At 30.5% G+C, this 24,671-nt stretch overlaps 2 protein-coding genes and 1 long non-coding RNA gene across 3 annotated transcripts in view; 1 reads left to right on the forward strand and 2 right to left on the reverse strand.

Annotated features, from left to right (window-relative positions):
* Positions 1–24,671, forward strand: part of LOC146930484 (uncharacterized) — a 44,386-nt gene that overhangs the window by 13,927 nt on the left and 5,788 nt on the right. The window lies entirely within an intron of this gene.
* LOC146930487 (LOB domain-containing protein 11-like) lies at positions 1,932–4,308 on the reverse strand. Its single transcript, XM_085702010.1, has 2 exons — positions 4,062–4,308; positions 1,932–2,750 (listed from the first exon to the last, which is right to left on the reverse strand). The coding sequence occupies exons 1-2, from the start codon at positions 4,254–4,256 to the stop codon at positions 2,388–2,390; spliced, it is 558 nt and encodes a 185-aa protein (XP_085558136.1). The 5' UTR covers positions 4,257–4,308; the 3' UTR covers positions 1,932–2,387.
* Positions 20,177–23,094, reverse strand: LOC146930488 (Protein-tyrosine phosphatase-like, PTPLA). The gene is made up of 8 exons (XM_085702015.1): positions 22,888–23,094; positions 22,744–22,791; positions 22,576–22,664; positions 22,262–22,315; positions 21,293–21,360; positions 21,119–21,168; positions 20,876–20,973; positions 20,177–20,623 (listed from the first exon to the last, which is right to left on the reverse strand). The coding sequence occupies exons 1-8, from the start codon at positions 23,033–23,035 to the stop codon at positions 20,519–20,521; spliced, it is 660 nt and encodes a 219-aa protein (XP_085558141.1). The 5' UTR covers positions 23,036–23,094; the 3' UTR covers positions 20,177–20,518.

Below are 24,671 nucleotides of genomic sequence, written 5' to 3' on the forward strand. Positions count from 1 at the left end.
TTAATAAAACTTTGGGGAGGTGAGTGCAATTTGCTCCTAATCAAATTATGTTCAATAACTGTCCAAGTTTATCAAAAAGAAAAACTATTGCAGTCTAATAAATTTTATCCATTTATATTTTCTTTGGTTGAATAAGCAATCATATCTTGAAAGAAATTTTGTTGTAAATCGTAGAGATTAAACTTCTCAATCTAAGTACTTTGCAAGCTCTAAATTTCTTAATTGCGTTTTTGGGAAAAGTACAATGCAACGCAAAGACACTCAAGCAATGACTAATGAGACATTCATTACAACTAAATATGTGACAATCTTTTTTTTTCTCTTTTTTTTTTTGGTAAAAAACAAGAAAAATACATTGAAATAGTAAAAACATAATATGTTTAATCTCTACGATTTTCACAAGAGTGAGAGTATGAATATATATAAAAATATAGACTTAAGTCTCAAAAGATTTCGAATCAAAACCCTTCAAAATCCAACCCACAAACGCTAAAACCTCAATTGTCCATAAGACTCAAGCACCATGGACACTATGACGAGACTTTTTTTTTTTTTTTGAAAGAGGACACTATGACGAGACTTGTTGCTTCAGCAAATATGTTCTTTATTGTTGATTAAAGCATAAACCACCAAAAATACAAACAGGGAGAGTGTACAAAATAAATTAGAAGAAAGTTTATCCCTCCTTAGTTATGAGTTTAATTAATCGATTAATTAAACCTCTCTTGCCTTTTGCTCATCATTAAACTGCACTATAATGAAACTTAGCTAACTACTCGGTGGTTGTACTGTCTTCTGTATGGATTGGCCAGCATTGCCTAGTGTTTCCCTATTGATTGACCCAAACATTTGTCTTATGGAACCCTATAAAGAATCCAAAGCCAAGAAAGGGTCAAAACAAAAAACCTGTTACTACTTTGAAAAGAAAATAACATTCACCAAACTAGGGATGTCAATTTCATAAATGAGGATCCATGCAAAAATATAAATCAAACATTTATTAAAGGTAATGTTAATCGGTGCCCCATGACACTAGTTAAGGATAAAGGTAATGTTAATCGGTGCCCCAGGACACTAGTTAAGGATTAAAATGTAGTAATAAGTATTGCATTGAAACTTGTGTTATCAACTCTTCAAAAGCATAAAAAGTGTTATATTCATTTTAAAACTTCATTTTTTAAGTTTCCTTAACCAGTGCCCCGGGACACCAGTTAACATGACCCATTATTAAAGTATGTAAAAGATTTATTTATTTTCTTAAACAATCTCCTAAAGATATTTGTTAACATTCTTCAAATTTTCTTAAACAATGCTCTAATGGCCTAACATTACCATGATTAACAAAAAAAAAAAAACTCATAATTTATACCCTTCTCTTCCATATAATGCATGCAAAGCAGTGAAACATCATATACCATTTTTAGAATGATAAGAGTCTTCTTAATGCAAATGAGACTAGAAACTGTATTAGATTCATTATTCACTACAATAAAATGTTGATTTTTTTAATAGCAAATCGAACATATTAAATAAAAGCAAGGATAACAAGTACAAATATGGTTAGAATTTAGAATACCAGAAGTAGCAAAGAAACCGAAAAGAAAAACAAAATAAAGAAAACCTCCAAAATTCCCACAATCGAAAGATAAGAAAAAAGAAAACCATCGACATGACAAACAAGACAGAACAACACAAAAATACACTTACATCCATACTAGAGCCATCGAATAAACCCTACATCGATGTGCCCAACTCTAAGGAGAGATGGACCAAGCATATTAAACCCAAGATTAGAGACACAAAAAATCGGGAAAAAAAGCGTCAAAATCCCCTCTCAGAAGCACAAAAAGTTGTCTTAATTAGAAAAAACAAATAAACAAAAAGTGTGAAATTTGACTCTAATTTTAATTTAAATGTTAAATGCACCAAAATTAGAAGATTAATTTCATTTTTTTCATCTCGAATTGATGTGGGCAGTCCAACTTTTTTTAATAGTACATCCATTTTTCCTCGAAAGAAAAATAACCTACAGGAAATTAATCCTAGCTCTGCTACCTTACTTTTATTAGTTATATATAATTGCTTGATTTTTCCATTTCTCCTTCGGAGATGGTCATCAAATTTGAATTGTGTGCATTTACAATTGTGTGACTGCACGCAGTCAGTCTCATCGATGGTCGTTGATTATGATCAAACAGTTTAGATTTCAATGCAAATTTTAACTTAAAAAGAAGTTAAAACATCTGCATTTAAATTTAAACCGCTTAATCTTTACCAGACGATGTGCCAGATTGCCGGTGCACACAAACCAAATCGGTGAAGGAAACACTTGATTAAATTCCTATTTGTAATGCTATCATATTTAATATAATTGTCCTTGTCCTTGTTCATGTCCAAAGTGTATCCCACCCTGAGCATAGGCTAGTGTTGTCATCAAGAAAGTTCAAACCGATATGATGTCCATTGCTATGGGAAGGACTTTGAATGAAATCATCCACTGATAACTGTTGTGGTGATTCCTGTGGACTTTGTGACATTTCCATGCAAAATAGAGCAACAAGATTGGCTTGCTGGAGTTTCATGTTTACAACCTCAGCTTGTGATTTGGCTAGTTGTGCTTGAAGCTCATTGACTTGCTTTTGGAGTTGACAAATTGCTCCTGCACAACCATAAACTGGGTCTCTAACTCTTGCACTAGCCTCATAAACCATGCTTGTCACTGCATCAGCTCTTTGAGCTTCTGGAAGTTCCTATTTTTTTCAACAACAAAAAGTTTAGATGATAAAATGCATAAGTTTCTATATCTTTGAGATAGACGATTATTCTATGTTTTCATTTTTTTTTCCTTAAACCTTTCGGTTTTTCGAGAAAAATTAGTCATGTATTTCAGAGTTCGGTTAAAAGATAAGTAAAACCTAATCAACAGTCGCTGTCAAGATTTTAACTTAAATACTTCTGATCGATTCATTTTTAATCAAAGTTCATTAGCCACTTCGTTTACACTTGGTTTTGTTTTTAATTGATGACATTCACATTAAAGAAATTGTTTTTTTTTATTCCTCCTATTCTTTAGCTTCTATTTTTAGGTCAAGATTTGGAATTTTGAAGTGTTATGTATGACTACAAGGAGAGAGGCCCACCATTAGGTACTATTTGTTAAAATTATTAGGTGGTTGACAATGCATTTATTTGAGGCATTATAACGGAAAGTACGGGGGCTCCATATCCATGGACCATAATAAAAAAGGGCAGGACCTTTACATGATTTGGAACCTCAACAAAATCTCAACCATGTATGCTTCCTTATCATGTTTCACTCCTAAATTTTTTTGTTTTGTTTCTATTTTGTGTTATTGTTTTATGTTTTTCTAGATTCTTGTAAATCTAACTCAAGAAAATTCCTTTGATAATGTTGAATGTATATAGAGCTTGTTCCTCAAAAAGTAAATCTTGATACGTATGAGTTAGAAATCAAACTTCTAATTACATATTAAAAGACTCTATCCTCTTACCACTTACTTAGATCACAACAATTTATTAAAAACTATGCATTTTTGGTAATTGCAAACTTAAAACTTAATAATCGTGAGATTCCTATATATTATTATTCCATCTTTCATCATTGATTCAAATAAAACAAAAACGTTGAACTCTATATAATCCTACAAATCAATATTAAAATTGCACAAATTAATGCTTATATAAATATATGTGTAAAATATATGAACACATCTTCAAGATTCACTAGTTTTGTTTCTCTAATGTTCAATTAAATAGCACAAACATTTATAAACAAACGTAGAAGTTCTTTTAATTGTGAGCTCAATATTGAAGCAAAATTAAGACAATGAAATAAGTAATTGAACAAAGATTTTGAAAATTTATAAACAAATAATTGAATCATAAAAACTTGAAATAACGACGAAAATTAGAGACAGAAAATAAAAACTTTTCATTTAATTGTGTTTCTAATAACACACACAAAATTAAAGATAGTTTTCTCATTTTCTCGTCTCTAAATATACGCCAATATTTCAACATTTTCTAGTATAATTAAGTACCTGTAAGAATTTGATGATGTTGCTAGCACCAAAAACTCTATGAGCAATGGTAAACTTGGCAGGATCAGTAGGAGGAAAATAAGGTGCCAAAACACATTTATCAGCAGCACATCTTCTCCTCAAAATCTTGCAAGCAGCACAAGGACTCATAACAACAGCTTGAGCAGAGAAAGTGTCACTAGTAGCACTCTCCATGTTACTAATAAATAACACTTCCCTTTGTTTTTTTCTATATGTTTGTATGTGCATTTGAAGTAATGGAGTAAGGTTGTGGATTTATAAAGAAAAATATGAAGATAACATAAACGTCATGAATTAAATAAGTGATGTCATTGTTGAAATTAGTTAACCAACGTGGCTGCTCTTGGTTTCCCACTTCTTCGTTAGGTGTTTGGATTTTGGCTCATTGTATGAAAACTCTTATACATGTTTGAAAACCATTTCCAAACACCACAATAATCTCATTGTGTTTTTTTTTTCAACTTCTACTTTTATGACCAATTTTTTTTTAAAAATAACGACTTAAAATTATAATAATCATCTTCAATAGAATTATAATAATCACCACAAGTAATTTAATTTATTTCCATATACAAACAGAAGATTTTGCATTATTCAAGAAAAATCTTTGTGGTTTGCCTAACTTGCCCGGTAACATGGAAAATGCTTTTCATAAAAAAACAAAAATAAATAAATAAATAAATAAATACAAGCTTAAATGATATTACCATGCTTAAATCTCCATCTCTAAAATTCATAGTCCAAAAAAGAATTATACTCTAAAATTATTTTACGTGTAAAAGAAGCATGTTATGTTATTCCATATGTACATTAAATAGATTAGACATATCATGGCATTATTCTTCATAATTTTGTTTGTTTTCGATTATTTTTCGAGCAGCCTCAGAGGACAAGGAAAAAATAAACATATGTTCTTCTATTCCCTGTTTGAAAAATCTTTGGTTTATCAATTCATTAACTACTTAATTAACAAATTGATACTATTAACTAAACTTTTCTCTCAAAACACATCCTATGATGAAACTGAAATATAAACTTATTATTATAAATCTCCTAAAATAATCTTAATATAAAGTGACAAATAATTTAAAATTTTGAAATATTCTAAACATGAGATTTTTTTGGGTAGAGACTAAACATGAGATTTAATTATTTATTATTATTATTATTATTATTATTATAATAATAATGAGATAAAGTGAGTATGTTATTTGACGTTATGCAATTGTGCCAAGTGGCTCATTAAGTACAAATCAGTTGGGAGTAGGATACATTGCTACCACGACAGAGACAAGCCTATCTACCAAATGACTATGGTTAATTAATCCATCAAAGATTTAGGGTCTGTTTGGATGATCAAAGAAAGTGAAAGGAAAGAAAGAATAAGGAAAGATTATATGAGGAAAGAAAAAGAATAAAAAGTGAGAGGATTGTTTTGGTTGTTTGGTATAAAAGAAAGTGGAATAGAAAGTTGAAGGAAAGAAAGATATATATTTATTAATTGACATAAATACCCTCATATATACACCCCTTTAATATATATATATAAAATTACATATATATATATATATATATAAAATTACATGCTTCGTGAAAAAAGAAAATGTGGCTAAGTTGAATTGTACAAATTAGGATAGGAAGAAAAAAATTGAAACAGCAAAGTGCAAAAATAAAAAGAGAGAAACAACAAATGAATAGTAACATAAATTAATGTAATAAAAGCAGGGGTGCTTTGGACTTTTCATACAAAATGTGATTGTTCCTCACCCTTTCTGCCCATACTGGCGTGGAAAGATTTCCATGGTGGGTCCCATAAGATTCTTTCTTTCCTTAGCCATTTTATTGAGTTCCAAACTGCAGAAAATGTTTCTTTCCCTCAACTTTCTGTCCTCCCCACAATCTTTCCTTGGAAACAAACAGACCCTTAGTCTCTTATTATTCAAAAATTAATTAAAATAAGGATCATGTTAACTTGTGCCCTAAGGGCACATGTTAAGCAATCCAAAAATAAAAATATTCCATTAATATTTATGCATTCAACTAATTAAAAGTCAATAAATTAAATGCAATACACGAATTCCAATAAAAAAATTTTACATTTGACTCATTAACTTGTGCCTTGAGGGCACATGTTAACATTTTCCTTAAAATAAAGACTATAGTCTCTTATAACTAGTGTCTTTTTGCATAATATGTGGGCGTGCGTGTGTACTATTATAGTATGTGTCTACATGTGTGTGTGTGTGCAAGGGACTTAATTGGCCAAAATTAAATTGGGGGGCAAGGTTGGTGAATGGTCGTTCACCTCTTTCTCTTTGGACACAACCATCTTCTCATAAGAAAAGAGAATCTTTGTAATAATTAATCAATTCCAAATATCAATAATTACTAATAGTATAAAACTAGTACTACTACTAGTACTATGGTTTTAATTTTCCATTCTTCAAATGCTAATATACAAATATTATTTGAGTTGAAGTTCTTAATTAAATAGGTGAATGATTTGAAAATGTAAGATTCTAGCTTATCTTCAAGAGTTCAAGTGACTTCGTATTTTTCCACGGCTTAGAAATTTTTAAACCTAAGTTTCAACTTTGAGGTGGAAGCAGTTAGACCTTTGTAATTTTTTTTTTGAAATATAGACCTTTGTAATTTGTTTATAACATTTTTTCTTCCTTGTGTGCTCTCTAGCCTCTCAAAGAGTCTTAGCGTGTGGACCTTAAGAAAAGAAGAACATTAGACAACTCTACTTTACGGTTTACTCCCACTATAACTAAGTCATGTTTTTGTCTTCCTAACTTTAAAATTGGCATGTTCATACTTCATATGGTTATTGAAGTAGTGGCTAGTGTAGACACTGAGCAATTTGGTTGTAGTTCATAGAAGGCTGCTAGGTAAAATATCTCTTGATTGAGTGTGGAAGGAGATAGGGCTATAGGGTTGATTGATCTTTATGCAATGGGGTTCTCCAATAAATGCGATAGTAGTGATGTACTATCATTCTCCTTGAAAGCTTGACTTTTCATCATGTCTCGGATTGGTCTCACAAGATAATTAAAATTAGTCTACACTACCCTATCTCTCTTTATAAGTGTCAATTTAGTACATGTTTTGCGTCATAACGAGTTGTCACAATCACACTGGATCGCCATAGTTTTGTCAAACTCACTATGATATCAAATATTAACTTAAGAGATTGTACGTGTTTTTCTACTAAAAGAAACGATATTTATTTATTTATTTAAATTTGTGAAGTATATCAAGATCAATGTCATTGATGTCTAAGTCGTTGATTGAGTATGTAATGAGTCGAAATTGATATATCAATTTGAATCAAACGAATACTGCAACAAGATAGGAAATCAAACAATGTTGCACTTGGGGACGATGAATAAAACAATATCGTACTCATTAGACAAAATCTTAAAAAAATAGAAAGAAAAATTAAGTATACGTGAAAACTGGTTATTTATATAAAAGAAGAAAAAAAAAACAGCACGGAGGGGTGAATTTGAGGAACAGAAGAAAAAAAATCAAATCCAACCCCTCCGATAGATGAAGAATGAAAGAGATGAATATTTGGTTGATTGAGAAAGAAAGGCGGCTGAATATTTATAATTTTTATATTATTCAAATAAGTTAATAAATGTTGTATTGATCTTTTAAAGTGACAAATAATTTAAAATTGAAAAATATTTTAAATATGAAACTTCTACATAAACAAAGGGATTATCGACTAATTACTTCTTCTGTCATGAGGGGTTAGGTAGCTCAATTGATTTGAGCTAAGAAAAAATGAGTTAGTGGTCCTTAGTTCAAACCTATCAAACGAAAGAGTAAAATATTAAAAAAAGTTACTTCAAGTTACTTCTTCTAAACTCCTTTAACTATGGTAGACTATACACACAATAGATCATAACTAACTTTTTTTTTTATTTTCAAAACTCCTTAACTATACTCCCTCCGTTTCAAAATGAGTGTCGTTTTAGGTGTTTACACACATATTAAGAAATGCAATGATTAAGAGAAAGAGAATGGTTATTTTACCAAATTATCCTTATTAACTATTGGTTAGTTTTAAAAGTAATACTTTGGAAGTGGTGTGCAGAGTATTAATTGGAGGGTACAATTGAAAAGAAAAAGTTATTATTGCATTGGAAACAGAAAGCGACACTCATTTTGAAACAATTTTTTTTGCTAAAGCGACACTCATTTTGAAACGGAGGGAGTAGTAGACTACACGCACAATACATCATACAATGAAAACAAATTACTAGATAATGGACAAACCTGACTCCCGCTGAATGACAAAATTAGGAGGGGACCTTAGGAGAGAACAAACTTTGATTAAAAACGAATTAGAAGGATAAACCAGAAATAAATCAAAGAGAAATATTGGACCCCCATTATTGGAAGAAACTTCCAAAAATTAAAACTTTTCTTTGGAGGATATGTAGAAATTTCTTACCAACTAAAGTGCAGCTTCAAGATCACGGTGTGAATTTTCCAAATATTTGTGTTTTGTGCAATGCAGGTAACGAAGATAACATACACCTATTCTTCAATTGTTAAAGTAGTATGCAGTGTTGGCAACATGTTGGGTTGTGGGAGCAAATACAACCCAATGTCCAGGCAGGACATAATACTAGCACAATTGTGTTCAAAATCATACAAAGTTTAGACCAACCAAATAGAGCTAGCTTTGCATGCATTATGCTGTCCATTTGAAAGTAGAGAAACTACATTATTTGGCGGAACAAGGTTATGACCCTAGCAGCAGTGTGTGATAGAGTCTTGAACCTCCTATCGAGTTGGTCAAATGCACAAAAAAGTTGCAATATAGTGGTTGTATAGCAGCAACCAATTGACAACAAAAGAGGGAGGAAACCAAATGCAGAGTGTTACAAATGTAATGTGAATGTTGCGTTCTCAAGATCTTAGAACTATAGGTATATGCATCAGAGTTGATCTAGGGAGGTTCGTGTTGGAGGCAGGGCGAGGAGGGCGACCGTCCTAGGTACCAAAAAATATGTACAAAATTTGGGCCCAACAAAAAAAAAATTAGGGGTTCATTAAGTCTTAAAAAAAATTAATTCAATTATGAAGGGAAGTGTTGTTATTAGTCATGGACTTAGTTCTTTGTTGACCCATTTATAATTTATTGTGATGTTATAGAGGGAGTTAAATTCCCTAGCCTTCCCCCATCTCAAACACTTCAGTCAAAAGAAATCATCCCACACAGCAAGAATGTTGAAATAATTGGATAATGGTGAATTAAAAAAAAAATCTTGCACATCCTATAAGGTTACATTTTCTCATAAGGATTTGTCAGATGTTGATGCAAATGATTTTTTTTTCTCTCTGAATTGAAGGTGTTGCAAATGCCTTTGCCAAATATGTTGATGTAGGGCTGGCAACGAACCGAACCAACTCGAAAATAGTTCGAGATTCGATTCGATAATTAGTTCGTTGAACTCGGTTCATGAACCAAATGAGTCGAACTTGAGTTAAAAATTAAGCTCGTTAAATATATGAGTTGGACTTGAGCTATATATAGTCCGGCTCGTTTGGTTCATGAGCCAACTCGATTATATATATATATATATATAGACACACACTCATACACTTGTATCATACTACTTAAATTAGCTCACTAAATTAAAAATATAGGTTCCTAAACATGAAGATATTATGAAAAAATTAACTAAATTTCAATTTTGTTAGGCATTGTTACATCATTACCCTGATGTTAAAACAATTACCAATATATTAACAGTTTTATATTTATATTATTATTATAAAATAAAAATTAAGAGCCATAAAATTTTGCTGTAAAAAAGGATATGGCCTTCACAATAAAAAAGTGACAAATGAATGTTTAGAACTATAACATAGCGATGTACAAAAATGCTTTAAAGTTCAAACCATGAAACCATTATATGAAAATAGTCCCACATCGGTAAGTTTTCAAACAATTGAGAGCTAGATTGGCTATAAAAGAAAAGCTAAAATACTCGCCAATGCATTGCCTAATACTTGGTTTTAAGAACAAACTAGTTTAGAGACCCGGCGTTGCTCGGGTTAGATATTAAATACGTTTTATAAGTTTGTATGCATGAATATACGTGTCAGTATATTAGATTGAGTTTATTTATTTACAATTATAATAATATCATAAAAATAAATATAAATGATGAGATGAATGTCCAATGCAAGAATAAAAAGTGTAACAAAATCAATAATGAATTAGTCCAAGTGGTAAGAGTTTTGGGTCCCTTTAAACATGTGGTCATGAGTTTGTTTCGTGACCCATGCGTATGAGAGAGAAAAATCGATTGAAAAGGAAGAAAGTGATTGAAATATATATATATATATATATATATATATATATATATATATATATATATATATATATCAAAGTATATGTATGAGAAATAATAAAAGTGGTGTTTGACAAACCTGAAGAAGGAAAAATGTTAGATGAAAAGAAGGTTTGGGGATTCTGCTTGTGCTCAAAATATGTAAATATGTGATTAGCGAAAATTTATTTATATATAGTTAACATTTGCATTAGATTATGCTGCTAAAAGATAACATAAGAACTAATCGAACCTTTTTTTTATCAAAAAAAAACTAATCGAACCTTTTTTCCCTCAAACATAAAAACTAATGGAATGATATAGTGCTAAAAGATTAGTAATAACTAATTGAAGCTTCTTTTCCAAAAAAACAAATAAACAAATTGGAGTCTTTTAATCATAAAATAAGATCGTATATGCACAATTTGTTGAAAGTATTATGTGTAGTTTGTTGAGATATTTCCGCTACATAAAATATTAGAAATTCAATAAAAATTTAAAGAAAATATTGAGTAGATAAGATCAAAATGTTGTTGAGATATTTATGTTAAATAAAATAGGGTTAATTAAGTTTTTAGTCCCTATAAATATTCACAATTTTGTTTTTTGTCCCTATAAAATAAAATCAAACTTTTTAGTACCTGTGACATTTTCCTTAAGCATTTTAGGGACCAAAAATGTTGATGGAAATTTTTTATAGGGACTAAAAATGCTAATGAAAAATTTTTATAGGGACTAAAAATGTTGATGGAAAATTTTATAAGGACTAAAAAGTGTGATTTTATTTTATAGGGACTAAAAACAAAATTTTGAATATTTACAGGGACCATTTACTTAATTAACCAAATAAAATATTGATTTTTAAAAATAGAAAAAATAATAAAAATATTGAGAATGAATGTGGAAGTGACACGTGGCATAAAAAACATTACTTTATATATATACTATTGATTGATTGATTGATTGATTGATTGATGTGTAGTTTGTTGAGATATTTCTGCTACATAAAATATTAGAAATTCAATAAAAATTAAAAAAAAAATACTGAGTGCATAAGATCAAATGTTTGTTGAGATATTTATGTTAAATAAAATATTGGTTTTTAAAAATAGAAAAAATAATAAAAATATTGAGAATGAACGTGGAAGTGACACGTGACATAAAAAACCTTACTTTATATATCCTTATTTATTAATTTTGTTACGTCTGCAGCAACTTAACCTAATTTTTTCCCGCTCATTTGCTTTATTAGGTTTGCAATTATTTAACCTAACAAATTCCATCTAAAAAAATGCATTGCACACCAATTTCATTCCTATCCGCTTGACTTTTTTTTTTTGAAGAAAATATTTTCTGCCATATCAATGATCACGTTTGATCCTTCTATTTTATCCTTTTTTTTTTTTGGTCAAGAATTTTACACTTTTTTTTTTGGATTTTTTTTAATTTCATGCCTTTTTTTTACATCCTTATTTATTAATTTTGTTACGTCAGCAACTTAGCCTAATTTTTCCCCGCTCATTTGCTTTATTAGGTTTGCAATTATTTAACCTAACAAATTCCATCTAAAAAAATTCATTGCACACCAATTTCATTCCTATCCGCTTGCTTTTTTTTTTGAAGAAAATATTTTCTACCATATCAATGATCTTACGGGTTAAAGATTATTTATTGGTCTCTATTATAGTCGAGAAAACCAGTGCGACGCACGGGTCAAAAGTCTAGTATACTATTGATTGATTGATATCAGGTCCTGAAATATTATTATTAAAATCAAAACACTACTGATTAATAATATTAAAACGAAAAGGACCTGAAAAAAATAGTATAGGTAATAATAGTATAGGTGATTAATAATATTAAAACGCTACTGTTGAAACGAAAAGGAAAAAAAGAATAGTATAGGTGTTAGTTCAAGGACTTGAAACAGAAACAATAGTACAAGTGTTAGTTCAAGGACCTGAAACTTGTAGGTGTTTGTAATGGATGCCAGCAACAATAGTTCAAGGACCTGAAAGAAAAAAAAGAAAAAAAAACAATCGGTAAACTCACTCGTAGGTGTTAGTTCCCTCTCATATTATATATAAAAATAAAAATCTAAGCATAAGTAAAAGAAACAATAGTATAGGTGTTTGTCAAACCTGAAGAAAGAAAAAGCTTAGATCAAAAGAAGGTTTGAGTTTCAGTTTCTGCTCAAAATATGTGTTTACGCGATTAAAAAATTCTCCTTTATTTATAGTTAAAAAAAACAAATCGAAACCTTTTTTTCCTCAATGAAAAAAACTAATTGAAACTTCTTTTCCTAAAAAAAAGAAAGAAAAAAATAAAGGAAGATTTAATGGATAGTATTGAAAGTATTATATATAGTTTGTTGAGATATTTTGGCTACACAAAATATTAGGAATTAAATATAAAATTAAATAAAATATTTAGTGGATAAGATCAAAAGTTTGCTGAGATTTTTATGTCAAATAAGATGTAAAATAAAATATAGAAAAAAATATAAAAATATTGAGAATAAACGTGGAAGCGACACGTGGCATAAAAAACCTTACTTTATATATATACTATTGATTGATATATACTATTGATTGATTGATGTGTAGTTTGTTAAGATATTTCTGCTACATAAAATATTAGAAATTCAATAAATATTATAAAAAAATACTGAGTGCATAAGATCAAAAGTTTGTTGAGATATTTATGTTAAATAAAATATTGGTTTTAAAAAATAGAAAAAATAATAAAAATATTGAGAATGAATGTGAAAATGACACATGGCATAAAAAACCTTACTTTATATATATACTATTGATTTGTTCTCAACCAATCGCATGGTTTTATCGGTATGGTGTTTGGCTTTTTTTGGCATATATTTTCATTTAAAAAAATCTTTTATTTTTTAGTTTTGGTTCATTTGATTCGAGCTATCGAGCCGAACTGAGTTGTTCGTGAGCTTGAATCGAGTCGAGTTCGAGCTGAAAAAAAAGATCGCGACGAACTCGAGTCGAGTTTCGAGTTGATCTAATTTTTATCGATTTTTATCTAGTCGAGTCGAGCTGAACCTGGTTCGACTCAGCTCGACTCATTTCCAGCCCTATGTTGATGTCATCATTTGAAATTCTTGAGTTTGTCAAAGCTGCAATTTGTTATCCGAATGTTTCAATTGCTTATGGAAATTCTCTTAACTGTTATTGTGGCATATGTAGAAAGAAGTTTTTAGAAGTTAAAATTATTGAAAAACTACTTGATATCGCCATTGTTACAAAAAAGGTTGAATGGTCTAGCCATTTTAGGTATTGAGATGGAAATGATAGAACATGTTGATGTAGACACAATTTTTAGTGACTCTATGTCTAGAAATGCCTGTAGGAATCATTTTATATGAGCATTTGAATATTAAATAAGAAACTCAATGTTTTCTGTATGAAGTTTGATGTTTTGTTAGATAATTTGGTAACATGGTAAAAATTATACTTTTCAAGCAAATTATTTTCAAACTTTGGAAATTTAAATTTTTTATATACACTTATTTAAAACCCAAATTGTATGTTCGCCCTAGGCCACTAAAATCTCAGGAACAACCCTGGTGTTGGAAAAAACTGAGTGGGTCTTGCCCATGACCAGCGTAGATGAAGGAGAAGCGCTTGGTTTACTATATGCTATCAAATGGGTTAAAGAGCTTCACATCAATAGTGTAACGTTTGAGCCAGTTTCTAAAAGAGTGGTTAATAGCTACCATATCAATATCAGATATGAATCTGATTTGCGAGTTATTATTAGATAATGCAAATATACATTCTCATTTTTTTCACAAACTCAAAGGTTGAATTTATTAAGGGACAAACAAATGAGGTTGCTCAAAATCTTGCTAGAGCGGCCACATCTTTAACTAGTTTCCACTTATTAATTGACATGTCTATTTGTATCCAAAATAGTATATTTTAAAGGGTTAATTATGTTTTTGGTCCCTACGAAATTGCGACCTTGTAAATTTAGTCCTTACTTAATTTTAATAGCATTTTTAATCCCTACAAAAAAAAATTTACTTATAATTTTAGTCCCTGCTAAAAGAAATTTTGTTTAATTATCCTTAAACTCTTAAATTTTTTAACGATTCTTTTTATACAAGTTTAGAATACTATGAAAGGTTCATTTACTAAAATCTATAATTTTTTAACATGAAATAAATTAAATATGAATTTTTTAAAACGACAAAAGTTTAAGATATAAGTAACAAAAATATGGACGTAGAAATCAAATTTTTGCGATATTTTTTTCGGAGGACCTTTTAATAACGTTCTTAACACGCCTGTAAAAAATTGTTGAAAAACTTAAGAGTTTAAGCATAAATTAAACAAATTTGGATTGAGTAAGGACTAATATTGAGTGCAGAAATTTTTTGTAGGGATTAAAAATGCTATTAAAATTAAGTAAGGACTAAACTTACAAGGTCGCAATTTTGTAGGGACCAAAAACATAATTAACCCTATTTTAAATGAAATGAGAAAGTTTATTTTTGTCAAAAAATAATAATATTGAATTCACAATTTTTAAGATTATATTTTTATATTTGGTTTCTTAACAAGTGTCCTAAGAACACAAGTTAACATTTTCCATAAAAGAGTTGTGTTACTTTGACACAAAATTGACATTAAAATTCAACAATAACAATTTAGATTGTTAACATGGTTCAAATATGTGGCTACTTATATTCAACATATGATTAACGAATATAACAAGGTATATATTCAACATATGATTAACGAATATAACAAGGTATCATAATTAATAATGTTCAAAATTTTAGTTTGTTATGTTCATTAGACGATTAATGAGTTGTGATGCAGACGATATTCATTAATCATTCACTTTTTTTTTTGAGAAAAGTAAACGATATTCATTCATTCAAATTAATAGAGTACATCGATACAATACAAATCCAAATTCGCTAAAAACAACAAGGATGAATCTTTGAACAAACTCACATTATCCATGTTAATAGCATAAAACCGCAAAGTATCTATGCCTACAAATATGACTAATATGACTATATTCAAGTCTCCAGAATACTCATGTCTCCGGATCTGCAACGTTGACGACGCCAAAGTCATTGTCATTGATCGGATCTGCACTTACTCAAAGCTAATCTTTCAACCTGAATTAAATAAACACCGCACTAAGACGGAAAATCAAAAACAAACCACACAAAGACGGGAAATCAAAACAAATAGAGTCGTTACGAAATCACAAAAACAAACGAAAGAAAACAAAAAATATGTGAAATCACTTATTCAATTAAGATAGAAGGAAAAACAACTCAGAGGGGTGATTTTTGGGTCAAAATTGACCATAGATCACCCGTGTAACAAGAAGAAGAAGAAAGAGGTGATGACTAAGGTTTGAGAAGGAGAGAAGAGAGAGAGGAAGAAAGGGGAATTTTGATATCAAATTGTTTGAGTTTTCCCTAAATTATTGTCGAATTTTGATATCAAATTGTTTGAGTTTTCTCTAAATAAAATGTTGCATATGAAATTAACCAGTCAAAATTGAAACTTCATATTGAAGAAGGGGTCCCATTCACTTGAGACTAATCTTGCTTTTGTTTATCATCACTTGTCCTGCCATGTAAGCAAATAGGAGCATCTAGAAATCATGTTGAATGGTCGTACCATATATAAAATTATAACGTGTCAGTATATTCTTAATGTTGTCATTCTCATCCTTTCTTGTTCAATTAATAAGCAAATTCAAAAATGAAAATGTGGTCTGCGTTCAGTTGTAGGCTTAATAAATGAAAATTAAGTTCAAGATAGAGTTTATTAGGTTGTTCTTTGATCAATTATGAGCGAAAATCTAAGTCGTGTGGCACAGGGCACTCAGCTAGGTGGGAAGATGACCGTTATTAAAAACATTCTCATGACTTGACCGAAATTTCCAAGCTTCTGTTTGATAAGTACTTCATATATGTACAATATTTGACTATTCGCTATCAGTAGAGAATAAGATAGGATTGAAGACCATCGTGCTATATGAAGTAGGGAGATTTAGTATGTTCCGGTGTTAGATATGCGTCGGTATTTGAAAAACTGTATGACACTCACATAACATATATTGAACGATTTAGTCAAGTGTCTTAAAGATTTTTTTCTTCATTTCGACAAACCATTTTTTTCCGTCTTAGACCATTTACAATGGTCTGTTTAATCTCAATTTCAACATGAAAATGCCTTGCAATGGTCTGTTTAATGTGCAGCTGAATGTGACATTGATGAGAGAGAGGATGAATACATTCAACACAATTGAAAGCTGTCGATATGCCATGTGTCACGTTCTAAGTGGTCCGAAATTGGAGAGTGTGGCAAACAAGCCGACAGCGCGCGTTGGAAACAGAGGACAGAGAGAGAAGAAGAATTTTGGAATTATAAGGACACATGTAGCTGCTTGATTGGTTGCCCAGATTGTTATAATTTTAATAATTGGACCTCAATTATTTCGTTGTAAATTAATTTTAAAAAAAAATTATATATCAAAATTCATGATTTTTTTTTTCTCTATAAATAGAGACTTGGTTTATTTGATTTGGACACAGAAAAAAATTAAGTTTTTCACTATCTTCTTCTTATTATTATCTTTCTATTAGCAAACTAAGTGAAGTTTTAATCTTCTTTTTAGGGAAATGGATCCCAATAAATTTTGTTTTTACAAAAAAAAAAATTGTTAATTTTTTCTTTATTTTAATTTAATTATAATCGATAATTGTAATTTTATATAATTATAAAATAAAAATAAATAAGAATAAGAAATAAAAGGTGGTGGGGTAGTGTAGGTGGTGGGGTAGAGTGTTGAATGAAAAAACCATTGGAGATGTAAAAATTGAATGAGTGTTGAATTAAGAGAGAGAAGATGATGTGGAGTGTTAAAAATTGAAAAAGTGGGTGTTGAAGGGTGTTGAATGTGTTGAACCATTGTAAATGGTCTTATATGCACTATGTACAGGAAAATCAAATCAAATCCAATCCATTAAAGATAAAGTCCATAATGCACATCTTTTCATGTACACATATCTTTACCTTATGAAGTACTTAAGGATAATGATCAACGGGGGTTAAAGATATAATACTCCTTCCGGTCCTATTTATAAGAGAAAGTTAGGTCAACAAAAGTTAATGTATTTGGACTAAATTTTTAACTAGATACAACCCAAATTTCTCTTATAAATATGACCGGAGGGAGTATTTGATTACGTTATTTTTTGCTTTTCGGTAGGATATAAAAGAATAAAAGTGAAAGAATAGCATGTCTTTTTTTTTTTTTTGGGTCATATAATATGGTGGCTAGTAATTCTCTTTTTTAAGGAGAATGAGTGGCGTGTCTAAAGTTCGAACTCCGATCCCTACATATATTATGTAATGTCCCTAACAACCGAACTAAGTTAACAGAGACATAGCATATCTTGTTTTATAAAAACAAATCGTTCATTTTAGATGCACAATAAATCTTCACTAGTAGTATCTTTAAATTAATTTAGTAATCAATATATGTGTTGATATCCTCAATTTTTGACAATAGCATGCATCAATGTTTGTGTTGTGTTCGATTTCTTTGTCACAATATTTGCTTCATAGCCACAGCCGTTAGGTTGTCTATACCATTAATCAACCATACAATCCGACTATCCGAGTAAAGGATGTGTGTATAATATACATATATCACAAAGAAAAAGACTAAACTACCCCTTAACAAGTCAAATAAATAAATTATACATCTTAACATCCTCCATAAAACAATGAGTGGAATATCACTTTGTAAACAAATTAGCAATTTGCATATGGACGAAGAGACAAAAGGTAAACTGTGATAGTGTCATGTTGAAAGTTATGGCCATTGAAATGACAATCAATATCAACCAGCCACGGATCTAGGTAGAGTAGTTTTGGGGCAACCGCCCCCACAACTCTTCCGGTTATATTTGTTAAATCTGATATGTTAACATTGTTTTTTTTTTTAAATAATAGATTGCCTCAATTAAATAGAAATTTATACATTAAAAAAGAGAGTTTTGTTCATGAATTTTATAAAATCAAATGTGTAAATGCATTTGAGATGAAATTTTGAATAATTTCTTGCAATTTTTTATACATAAAGACACATAAAGAACAATTTTAATTTGTAAATGTTGACCCGTCTTTAATTTTTCTAATATATAGTAAGGTGGTGTTTATAATCTCGAGTAATTTGCTCTACGATAATGATGCTATTATTATATCATTTTGTATTGTTAAAAAATTTCTATAATTATATATAATATAAAATCTTGCCCCCGGCAGGTCAACATTTCTGGATCTGTCACCGATATCAACATGTTTTGTGTGGTAGTAAAGAATTGCATTGCGATTGATTAGAATATCACGCTTGTTACCACAATACATAGGTGTTGGTCAAAGAATGAGCCTCTCATATAAGAAAATCAACATGACCAAACCATTTGAAGGAATATGAATGTCATAACTCGATACTTAGCTTATATAGAAAAGAGAAAGCCAACTTATACTCTTTCAAGAAAATAGAGACACCATCAGGGGACGTGTGTTGAACATTATGCTCGATAGGACTATTTGTTGTGTTAGAGAGACGAGTATATGATTAAGGATGACAAACGACAATATATTTGGATTGAGAAAGAAGGTAACTTGGAGAGAGTAAGGAGCTTCAATTCTCAAGAAATATCGAAGAGTATCCAAATCTTTGTGCAAGATAAAAGGAAAATACTTCACTTGAAAGATCTTGTTCTTCGAGTCTTTTTACAAAAGAAATATTATTTCATCTTCATTTCAGTATCATAAAAGTCACTTTTATGGTTTATATTTTTCTTCACTGTAAACTGATAAAAGTCATCTTTATCGTAATGTATATTTAAACAAAATTGTATGTTGTAAAAGTTATCTATAGTGTTCATTTTTTTATTTGCAGTAAAAGTCATTGCAACTTTACATGAAAGCAAAAAACTTGAAGAGAAAAAACAGAGATAAAATTTGATAGGAGTATTTTGACAATTAAAAATTGTTGGGGGTACACTTAACAATTTTCAAGCATTACAATGCCACAACATGCATGGCCCAATAGCAAGTGGGGGCCTTGTAAGATGAATACCCATTGTCATTGTGGGCCATAGGATCCCAAGTCAATCTACTCGAAAATTGCTCTTCTCACTATCATTTTTGTTCACAAGCACCACGATAATACCAAGCACCGCTGGGGTATTTTGGTATTTTTGCGGTACTTGTGAGCAAAAATGAAAGTGTGATGAGGAACTTTCAATCTACTCTCCTGTTTCCCTCTATAAACTCATGTAAGATATGAACATAAAATTGTTCGGTTTGCTATGAAATTGCAACCACCATTGAGTATTGTTTATGGGAAATATTTTCCGGACACAGACACCATATGTTTAAAGGGTTTCCGAGTTCTATATTATTTACTCTCTCGCATCAGTTGCTTCTTCTCTCACCTCGAGTTCGATGTCCACACTCAGCAGTATAGTGTGTCGAGATACTATGTCGGAAATAGTATGTCCAAATAGCATAGCTGATTAGTTATGCTTGTGAGAGGGGAGAACACTTCCTCAAACAAATCCACTGCTACCCTAACTATAAGGTATTTCTCCTAATTCTCAAAGCTAATTCCAACAAAAATACAGTGAGTAGTTCTTCAAAGCAAAAACATGAGGCTAAATACATCAAACCTTTCGACTTGCAAGATTAAAACCGAAGTCATACATACTAAAATGGAATAAACTCTTCAAATACAGGCTTGGGGTGACACAGGAGAACTGATTCTGAAATTTATTTGCATCTAAAATATTTCCTTTGATTGGATAACAATTGTACGAAATAATGGAATTATTCTTGTCAGTAATGATTAAGATTTTAGGAGCTAGAAGATTTGTAACATAGTGCCTGCATTATTCTGCACAGATTTCTACCTTATGGATTTTAATAGGACACTTTGGCCTAGTAACAATGGTACAGAAAGTTGTCATCTTCAAGTCTTTTAACAAAACAAGAATAATGCTCCTTATGCTCTTTTCTTGTCACGGCGTTTATAAAGTTTTGAACGCCGCTGCTTGAACAAATGCAGGTATAGTTTGAACCAGAGGAATGGATAAACTATAATTAGGACCTGCTCGAGAGAAATGAAGCATCAATTGTAATAATCTACAATTCATAGGTGCATATAAGTCACAACAAGTAGAGCTAAGTCAAACAAATCAGAACTAAATCAAACATAATTGAGTAGAAAGGAACAAAACAGCATTTTATATCACAGGGAAATCGAACGAAATTCTACGTGCAATATGAGTCAATTTCCAAGAGTGAGGTTATAGAAGAACAAACAATTGCCATGACTAATCAGTTACATATAAAATGTTACCTTAAGGAAATCATAATAACTAAATGGGAGGCTTGAAAAGGAATCTGCATAGATATTCTTCTCCTTTATAATTGGAAGCGCCTGGTACATCAACCATACTGCATTGTATCGACTAATCAGTTGCACTAGTTTATGAAATGTTGATGATACTTGCATAAGAATGAAATGAGCGAGAACTCAATTTAAAATTCATTGATAAACAAAACTTAACGATAAGAGGGAGATATAATCATATGAACTCACTTTCTCCAGGAAACACTCCCACAGGATAAATCACAATAAACGCGGTGTACCTAATAATCAAAAGATAAAGAGGCAAGCATATACTTCAAAACAATATTGTATTATTTAATCTAACTTGTTAACCTCATTTTTCCATCACTATGGAGAATATAGAATAGTAAGATAGAAAAATGCCTGATATAGGTGATCCATGAAGGACAGTTTCCCAAGCAACTGAAAGCATAATGCGAATATCTAATGATCTGCATCTCCAAAGATTGAAGCAAAATCATCATTGAAGTCATGTTATATTCCTCTATGACACAGTATTTATGGATTTGGATTGTAAACATAGTATACCATAAACATGAGTTAGGTATAAATGAAGCACGGATACTCCTCGGATTAGGCGTGTCGTGGTGTCGGACATGTCACATATAATTACACTGAATTATGTGATTTTCTCGAATTATTAACAGTGGCGGCGTATCAGTGTCCATGTCCGTATCCGTGCTTCATAGGGTATAAGCAAAAAAGAAAAAGAAAAGGCTATAGTACAAAACATGAACTAAACACCTGACATTCTCTAAAACAAGGGAAGGGGTTTGTAAAGGGAAAAAAATCTGTAAGCAAATTACTAACAGAGAAATCAATCGCAGAACGCTAAGAACAGTATTTTTCTCGCGTGTTATTATGAATTAATTTTCTGATTACTAGTCTGCTAAAACAAATCATATCATCTAGATGATAAAATAATGTCCTTTTTGTCTCCTTGATGAATATGAGTACCTAACTCCAACACTGCTTATCATAAATTGCTTTAAGTATTCATATAACTAATAACAGTTTAAACAGAAAGCAAGGTCAAGGTAGTAACTAAAATGTTAGAACAGTCCAACTCTAAAATAACAGATACAAAAAAACGCAGACAGGAATACATACGATTGATCATGGAGTTTGACCAATTGTGCCTACGTCTCCGACAGTATAGTGTCTGATGTAGTTTTTCAATTATCCAATGGTTAGAGATATAGAGTACAAAGCTGTGTTTTTCAATTATGCAATGCTATGCTCGATCATCTACCAACCAATTTCTGAATATAAGTCATAGTAAACATAAATGAACTGCAACCAATTCAATTGAATAAAAAGTAAATAAATTACCTCGCCTATACTCCACGCAAGAAAAGTGATAAAAACGGGAGGTAACTCCTGGACCTGGAGAAAGCACTCAACCAAAGACACGAGTTAGAGGATTGATCAAATTACACCAGAAGAGTTACATTAACAGTTAAACTCATTCAACAACATCCTATCGTATAAATACTTCTGATTCGAAATTACTATCATATAGATCATATATATAAATGTTGACATTAATCTATAATCATTTCCTATGTCATCAAGATGCATCAAGATTAACATCAATCAATTCAATAATCTAAACTAACGGCAATATCCATATAATAGAATGGAACCTCATGAATTCCATTAACAATGGCAAGGACAAAGTGAGTCCTTCCTCCCCATTGCATCAAAGGAAGCAACGCTCCGCTCGGCACCAGTCCTGAAATTCATTTCAAGACTTGTGACAAAAATTTCAACTACAGTTAGAAGGTAATTGAATGAATGACAGTAAAACCTACCAATGGCACCGTGTATAACTTCTAAGAATGCAGCACATTGCAGAAAGCCTTCAACGATGAAATATTGAATTAATGATTAGGAGTGTGTGAGGTGAATAGTAACTAAATAATAATTATAATAATCATATAGTACTGAGTACTGACTAATTAAGGTGCCGGCAGAAGCATAAGTTCCAGTGATGGAGGAAGTGGAGAGAAGATTGTACAAAATGATGATTAATGATACGAACCATCCAATTGCTTGAAAAGAGTTGTAAGCAAGGAGATAAAGTGTTGATAGTTTGAGAGACATTGTTGTTATTATGGATTGGATTAGATTAGATTAGATTAGATATTCTCATCGCCTTTTTCACAAAACACCAATGGATTCTCTCCTCTCTTCTACTAACTTTGATTCATTGGGGGGAGGTGGTCCAATTTGCACCATTTGATTGTTAGGTGTAAAATTATTGCGGCAAATAATAAGTAGTCAGTTTTTTTAGGTGACACTTGATTGATACCATGGAGTTTTTTTTTTTTTTTTTTTGACCAAGATACCATGAAATTTTGTTCTACTATCATTCAATCATTTTATGCTATTTTATTTTAAGATCCCTGTAAAAATCTCAAATCAACAAGTTTTGCCTTTCTAATGTTCTCCATAGTCAATTTTGGTTTTTGTTTTTAAGTCAAAATTCATCCATTTGTTAAATGACTTTTTTAACAGAGAAGTTTAAAATATTATACAATATCTCTCACAAAAATTTTAAATATAAATTTTTAATCGCTAAAAATTTATAAGATTCATATTTAACTATCCCTTTCTTAATATATTAAACTTTTCGAAGAAAGATTTTTATAATGTTACCAAACATTATTGAAAAAACAAAATCAAAATCTTGAAGCATACACATTTGCTAAAAAAAATTTGGAGATCAAAATTTGCTAATTTTTTTTTAAAGGGGCTCAAAACACAAAATTTAATATTTTTATAGGGACCAAAAACTTTTTTTTTAGCAAAGGGACCAAAAAACTTATTTAACCCTTTATTTTATATATAATTATTTTAAAATAAATTTAATTTTTTTGTAGAACAAATTTAAATTTTAGTTACATGGTACCATATCCAACCAAACTCTAGAGTGCAATATTTTTTTTTTATTAAAATGTTCTAACCAAAAACACTCTTTCAAATAAAGTAAGAGATTAAAAAACAATTTTTGATTAGAGTTTACTTTCCAACTGAACTCCGAATTACCATGGTCCATTTCCCCAAAGAATCGGAGGCTTAAAAAAAATAAAAGATTTTTTCCTCTTTCTCTCTCTCCTCCCCTCCCTTCCAAACTTCCAAAGAGTCTTTTAAGAGAGGGAGAGAGACTTGCTTGGTTTTAAAAATTTATTTTATGATCCATCTTAATGTATATCTTCAGACTAACGGCAAAATCCCATGTATTTCTAAGAAATCGATTTCATCTAGATGTACTGTTTTGGTTAGGCCAAAATCACAGTTTTTCCTAGATGCAACATTCTGAATGTGAGAAAAACAATGTCATTTTGTCCATTTAAAATGGTGCATCCAATTAATGGAGTCGTTTTTTTTAGAAATAATGGAAAATAAAATCAGCTTTGAAAATATTAGTCCCCGTGAGCTTAACTCAGTTGATAAGGATAATGCATAATATATGCAAGGTCCGGGTTCAAATCCCGGACACCACAAAAAAAAACTTAGAAAATATTAATATAAAGTATTAGTGGGAAAAACGGGGTGCAAAAAGTTTACCATCGATAGGATGCAAGACAATATGGTAGCCTACTATCCAATAACACCCTCTCTAATTCCGCTAACTGTTAAGTAAATTCTGAATTGCCGCCACCATGGAGTTAAACCAGATTAAATACCAGTTTTTACACTGACCAAAGGTTGAGGACTAGCAAAAGAGCTTAGAATT

This window comes from Medicago sativa, chromosome 4 (assembly GCF_051527215.1).
Source record: "Medicago sativa cultivar Bolivia chromosome 4, Bolivia_mono, whole genome shotgun sequence".
NCBI lineage: Eukaryota > Viridiplantae > Streptophyta > Magnoliopsida > Fabales > Fabaceae > Medicago > Medicago sativa.

Coding starts and splice junctions, on each gene's coding strand:
- LOC146930487 (XM_085702010.1), bottom strand. CDS start 4,256: ATGGAGAGTGCTACTAGTGACACTTTCTCTGCTCAAGCTGTTGTTATG. Junction 2,751..4,061: donor ACATCATCAAATTCTTACAG/GTACTTAATTAT, acceptor TGAAAAAAATAG/GAACTTCCAGAAGCTCAAAG.
- LOC146930488 (XM_085702015.1), bottom strand. CDS start 23,035: ATGTCTCTCAAACTATCAACACTTTATCTCCTTGCTTACAACTCTTTT. Junction 22,665..22,743: donor AGTTATACACGGTGCCATTG/GTAGGTTTTACT, acceptor AATGAATTTCAG/GACTGGTGCCGAGCGGAGCG. Junction 20,624..20,875: donor GTTATTATGATTTCCTTAAG/GTAACATTTTAT, acceptor TCTCTCGAGCAG/GTCCTAATTATAGTTTATCC.